The sequence below is a fragment of the Procambarus clarkii genome, chromosome 11, assembly GCF_040958095.1.
Source record: "Procambarus clarkii isolate CNS0578487 chromosome 11, FALCON_Pclarkii_2.0, whole genome shotgun sequence".
Lineage (NCBI taxonomy): Eukaryota > Metazoa > Arthropoda > Malacostraca > Decapoda > Cambaridae > Procambarus > Procambarus clarkii.
In genome coordinates, this window is record NC_091160.1 from 53,440,107 (window position 1) to 53,446,700 (window position 6,594).

At 45.7% G+C, this 6,594-nt stretch overlaps 1 protein-coding gene across 1 annotated transcript; it reads right to left on the bottom strand.

Moving 5' to 3' along the window:
* Positions 1-213: 213 nt before the first annotated feature.
* LOC138363762 (putative ammonium transporter 1) lies at positions 214-3,600 on the bottom strand. The gene is made up of 9 exons (XM_069323155.1): positions 3,471-3,600; positions 3,165-3,254; positions 2,635-2,862; positions 2,051-2,250; positions 1,680-1,916; positions 1,363-1,474; positions 893-1,129; positions 657-761; positions 214-521 (listed from the first exon to the last, which is right to left on the bottom strand). The coding sequence occupies exons 1-9, from the start codon at positions 3,598-3,600 to the stop codon at positions 214-216; spliced, it is 1,647 nt and encodes a 548-aa protein (XP_069179256.1).
* Between the last annotated feature and the right edge of the window lie 2,994 nt (positions 3,601-6,594).

Genomic DNA, 6,594 nt, shown 5'->3' on the forward strand with positions numbered 1-6,594 from the left:
TTTACCGAATCAATACAAGCAAGCTTTAATGTCGAAGAACCAACAGAGAATCTCAGAGTTTTGAGGTTTCATAAGTAATGACAAACACACATACTCTCATAAGTAATGACAAACATACACCCACTTTCATAAGTAATGACAACTTACACATACTTTCATAAGTAATGACAACATACAAATACTTTCATAAGTAATGACAAATAAAAGATAATCTTAAAGATTTGTGGTTTCGTCAAAAGCCTCATTGGTGTAACAATGAGGGTCTTGACCACGTTGATCTCTTGGTTCAACGAGGACTCGCAGATCATGGTCTCCCAGTCGGATTGTGAAGCTAGCTTCAGAGACACTATTGTTGGAGTTCAAGTGGTTAGCTTCGTGATTGTTGAGGGACACGACGGGCGAGAGGTGGGATGGGACTGGTCCTGCACGACTCCAGTATACAAGGTGTCCAGGGACTGGAGCTGGGTCCTGGGAATTAGTCAAACCAAATTCTTCTGGGGCAGACATGTTGGGTGGAAGATCTGGAAAATAATGGATTAGATGAATAGTGGAAAATGTTGATAACAAAACTATGAATTTCTATGATGCATTTCATTAATATCAAATAAATAAACATCACACACAAAACTTTAAAAGCAACTTAATTGACAACTTACTTGAATTCCTCTTGTTCTCCTGAGTGTTTACGGATCCATCGTACTGGCTCTCCAGCCAAGCGTCAGCTGGGTAGGCTGGCTCCCCGTGCTTCAAGATGTCCATTCCTGGCGTATAGATATTGTTAGAGATATAGAACATATACAATGTATAATGAATGCGTTCATAACACTAAAAATATAACAATTATCAATTATATAATACAAAAGCGAAAACTTTATGTATTATCTTCACTTGCCTGCAATTTCCATTTCTGGAGGCACCCTCAAGAGGCCGAGCAGCCTGAGGGAACCAAACATAACTAAACAGAGACCACCAGACCAGACCACTATGGCCAGCGCCCCCACTATGTTCCAGGCGAGGACCTCCGCTCTGCCCCCGTACACAATGCCACCATCCTGGAAGAGGGCCACAGCAACCAGCCCCCACAACCCACCTCCCATGTGTACAGCCACAGCATCAAGTGGGTCATCAACTGTGGAAGAAATATTTATTAACTTTATATCCACAACCTCAACAGTCCCAATATGCACGTACGCTTCCCAATAATATAAAATTTTATAAATATTATTATTTAAGTATATGCCATCTACAGAACATAACGTTAAAGTTAAAATATTTCAAACTCAAGTTAGATAAAACTGGCTACTTGTTGCCTTCTTGAGACAAAGTTAAGAAAACTGAGCGGTGAGAGAAGCAGTGACGTACCCTTCAACTTAGGCAGAAGGGTGTGGATGGCGAGGAACACTGATCCACCCACTGTACCAATGACACTGGCACTCCACGGCCGCACAACGTTGCACCCGGCACTGATTGACACCTGTCATGGAAACATGTCCTTAAGCATTGGATAAACAAACTCAGACATATTGCAAGAAACACCATTTTGATAAGAAATTTGTTATGTTATCATAATACTAAGTTAAGTTTAAATCAAACGTCTGTCAATGAAAATTTACAGCGAGCAGAGTCCATCATACTAGCACTAATGGACTCCCGGCCACACAGCGCAGAGCGGTACATACCATGCCAGCGAGAGAACCATTAAGAGCCATTAGGAAGGACCAGGTGGACTCCCTCCCACACAGCACAGAACGGTACACCAAGAGCACAGCGATGCCTCCTGAAGACGCCGAGATCACAGTGTTAAAGACAGCCTTGGCAATGGCTAAAGCATCACCCTCGTGGCTGATGGAAGCTTGGGACCCTCCGTTGAAGGCCAGGAACCCGAAGAGCAGGATGAAGCCTCCCAAAGCTGCCAGCTGGAAGTTCAAACACAACTTTACAACTCCACCTTGACGTGTAATATTTGTATTAAACATGATAATCCACAAATATTTATATCTTGCTTCATGACTTCAGATAATAATATATTACCACTGTTCTATGAACATACCGGCACAGAGTGTCCACGTATCTCCTTGCCCTTGGGTCCGAAGCGACCAATTCTGGGCCCAAGAATTACAGCCCCAACAAGAGCTGCCACGCCCCCTGTGAGGTGGACGACGCCAGAGCCACCGAAGTCCTGGTAGTGTTGAGTCTTGAGCCAGCCAACGTCTGACCAGGTCCAGTGTGACACCACCGGGTACACCACAGCTGTACAAACACAAATATTATCATAACTGAGCTGTTACAACACACAAACATGATTAAAACACGGTACACTACAGCTGTACCAACACTGCTGTATTTTATAATGTATCTATTAATTCCGTGGGAAATGTATTATTGTTTGCATTGCCTTTTAAATTTATTGAGAAACACATAAAGTTTAATTATAATGATCAGTGTTAGGCTATTATTGTCTAACAAATTGTCTTTCTCTCAAGATTGCCCTGTTAAGGTTCCTCTCAAATATTATCTAAATTATATAAATAAAGCCTGTGAGTAAAGTTATTTATTCATTGACCACTAAATAGTGTAAAGTATCCTGCTAAATTTGAAACATACTTTACAGAGAGAAAGAGGCTTCACACCCACCTGACAGCACGGTCGTGTAGATGAGATAAGCATTGAAGGCACACCGCTCAGCCATCGACCCCGAGATGATGGTGGAGGCTGTGGTGGCGATGACGAACTGGAAGAACCAGAAGGCCAGGTGCTCGTCCGACAGCCCGTACGACGCCCAGTACTCTGTACCAGAGAAGCTGTTCCCGCCTCCAAACGCCAGCGGGAACCCCACCAGCCAGTACGCTATGCCACCAATGACTGGGGAGAGTAACAGGGCAGATGGTTAGTACAGGGTGGGGACGATTGTGGAATTCATATCATTATTACTACGTGAGGCTTGGTGGGAGGAAGTCGGTTAATTGAATACAGAGAACAATTTAGTATATAACACCAGCAGATGGAAAAGCAAAAGCAGGAAATTACAGGAATACAAGAGTCGGCAAAGTTATATACATTGAGAGCTTACTTTAGCTATGAGATAGGAATAAAAAAATCATGTGCTGGTTCACCAGACATAAGCCAGATACGATAACAAATAACGAAGGTGTTTGATAACTTACAGACATCGAGCATGTTCTTGAGAAGGATGTTGGTGATGTTCTTGGACCTTACGGAGCCTGCCTCAAGGAATGCGAACCCGGTCTGCAAGACTGAAATATAAACAAATGTTAGTCAAAAGTACAAATTGCATTCCAAATACATTATTCTAAGCATAATAAAACAAAATCTAACACACAGATTATTGTACGTCTATATACAACTATATAAAATACAACTATTTTATTAATATACAAAATGTGAAATAGGTGCCATATATATGTTTAAATACTTGAAAAAAGAGAGAAAACACAGATTTTGGTACTTACTGAATATGAGGATGCCGAACACAATGAGGAAGAGGGTGTCCAGGTCCTTCTGCAGAATGTCCAGTTCCCGGGACATTGGCGTCGGGTTCTCGCCAGACATTAATAAACTTACATTGTGTCCGGCATCCATATTTGTTGCTGCCAGCGAGACTTCCAGATCTCTCAAATTGTAGCTTAAAAATTATTAGCAAAATAAATTTCCAGACAAAATTAACACGTCGTAAATTCCTGTGGATGTAATGTGGAGCAAGCCAAGCAGCTCCGAGGGTCTCGCCTTCCTGCTGCCAGGGCCTGCAACCTAATATCTAATTTCAGCGATGATGATGATGATGATGAAGATTAAGCCACCCAAAAGGTGGCACGGGCATGAATAGCCCGTAAGTGGTGGCCATTTTAAGCCGTTACCAGTATCAAGAGCTGATACTGGAGATCTGTGGAGGTGCGAATGCACCCTGCATGATGGGAGATGTCTCCCTTGTGAATGTGTTAAGATGAAGATGAAGCCACCCAATAGGTGGCACGGGCATGAATTGGTAAGTGGTGGCCCTTTTGAGCCATCACCAGTATCAATAGATGATACTGGAGATCTGTGGAGGTGCGACTGCACCCAGCGTGACGGGAGATGTCTCCCGTGTTTTAAACAGATGAAGAAGATGAAGATGAAGCCACCCAAAAGATGGCACGGGCATGAATAGCTCGTAAGTGGTGGCCCTTTCGAGCCATCACCAGTATCAAGAGCTGATACTGGAGATCTGTGGAGGTGCAAGTGCACTCAGCGTGACGGGAGATGTCTCCCATGAATGTGTCCAAGATGACGATTAAACCATCGAAAAGGTGGCACGGGCATGAATAGCCCGTAAGTGGTGGCCCTTTTGAGCCATTACCAGTATCAAGAGCTGATACTGGAGATCTGTGGAGGTGCAACTGCACCCTGCGTGACGGGAGATGTCTCCCGGACCAAGTGGTGACCAAATGGTGCTGTTTTCGGATGATGATGATGAAGATTAAGCCACCCAAAAGGTGGCACGGGCATGAATAGCCCGTAAGTGGTGGCCATTTTAAGCCATTACCAGTATCAAGAGCTGATACTGGAGATCTGTGGAGGTGCGAATGCACCCTGCATGATGGGAGATGTCTCCCTTGTGAATGTGTTAAGATGAAGATGAAGCCACCCAATAGGTGGCACGGGCATGAATTGGTAAGTGGTGGCCCTTTTGAGTCATCACCAGTATCAATAGATGATACTGGAGATCTGTGGAGGTGCGACTGCACCCAGCGTGACGGGAGATGTCTCCCGTGTTTTAAACAGATGAAGAAGATGAAGATGAAGCCACCCAAAAGATGGCACGGGCATGAATAGCTCGTAAGTGGTGGCCCTTTCGAGCCATCACCAGTATCAAGAGCTGATACTGGAGATCTGTGGAGGTGCAAGTGCACTCAGCGTGACGGGAGATGTCTCCCATGAATGTGTCCAATATGACGATTAAACCATCGAAAAGGTGGCACGGGCATGAATAGCCCGTAAGTGGTGGCCCTTTTGAGCCATTACCAGTATCAAGAGCTGATACTGGAGATCTGTGGAGGTGCAACTGCACCCTGCGTGACGGGAGATGTCTCCCGGACCAAGTGGTGACCAAATGGTGCTGTTTTCGGTGATGATGATGATGATGAAGATTAAGCCACCCAAAAGGTGGCACGGGCATGAATAGCCCGTAAGTGGTGGCCATTTTAAGCCATTACCAGTATCAAGAGCTGATACTGGAGATCTGTGGAGGTGCGAATGCACCCTGCATGATGGGAGATGTCTCCCTTGTGAATGTGTTAAGATGAAGATGAAGCCACCCAATAGGTGGCACGGGCATGAATTGGTAAGTGGTGGCCCTTTTGAGCCATCACCAGTATCAATAGATGGTACTGGAGATCTGTGGAGGTGCGACTGCACCCAGCGTGACGGGAGATGTCTCCCGTGTTTTAAACAGATGAAGAAGATGAAGATGAAGCCACCCAAAAGATGGCACGGGCATGAATAGCTCGTAAGTGGTGGCCCTTTCGAGCCATCACCAGTATCAAGAGCTGATACTGGAGATCTGTGGAGGTGCAAGTGCACTCAGCGTGACGGGAGATGTCTCCCATGAATGTTTCCAAGATGACGATTAAACCATCGAAAAGGTGGCACGGGCATGAATAGCCCGTAAATGGTGGCCCTTTTGAGCCATTACCAGTATCAAGAGCTGATACTGGAGATCTGTGGAGGTGCAACTGCACCCTGCGTAACGGGAGATGTCTCCCGGACCAAGTGGTGACCAAATGTACCTAATTTCAGCTGATTGATTGATGAAGATTAAGCCACCCAAAAGGTGGCACGGGCATGAATAGCCCGTAAGTGGTTTTAAGCCATTCCCAGTATCAGGAGCTGATACTGGAGATCTGTGGAGGTGCGAATGTACCCTGCATGATGGGAGATGTCTCCCTTGTGAATGTGTTAAGATGAAGATGAAGCCACCCAAAAGGTGGCACGGGCATGAATTGGTAAGTGGTGGCCTTTTTGAGCCATCACCAGTATCAATAGATGATACTGGAGATCTGTGGAGGTGCGACTGCACCCAGCGTGACGGGAGATGTCTCCCGTGTTTTAAACAGAAGATGAAGATGAAGCCACCCAAAAGGTGGCTCGGGCATGAATAGCCCGTAAGAGGTGGCCCTTTTGAGCCATCACCAGTATCAATAGATGATACTACAGATCTGTGGAGGTGCGACTGCACCCTGCGTGACGGGAGATGTCTCCCGTGAGAATGTGTTAAAATGAAGATGAAGCCACCCAAAAGGTGGCACGGGCATGAATAGCCCGTAAGTGGTGGCCCTTTTGAGCCATCACCAGTATCAAGAGCTGATACTGGAGATCTGTGGAGGTGCGACTGCACCCTGCGTGACGGGAAATGTCTCCCGTGGATGAGTAGATTGATGATTGATGAAGATTAAGCCACCCAAGAGGTGGCACGGGCATGAATAGCCCGTAAGTGGTGGCCCTTTCGAGCCATTACCAGTATCAAAAGATGATACTGGAGATCTGTGGAGGCGCAACTGCACCCTGCGTGACGGGAGATGTCTCCCGGACCATGTGGTG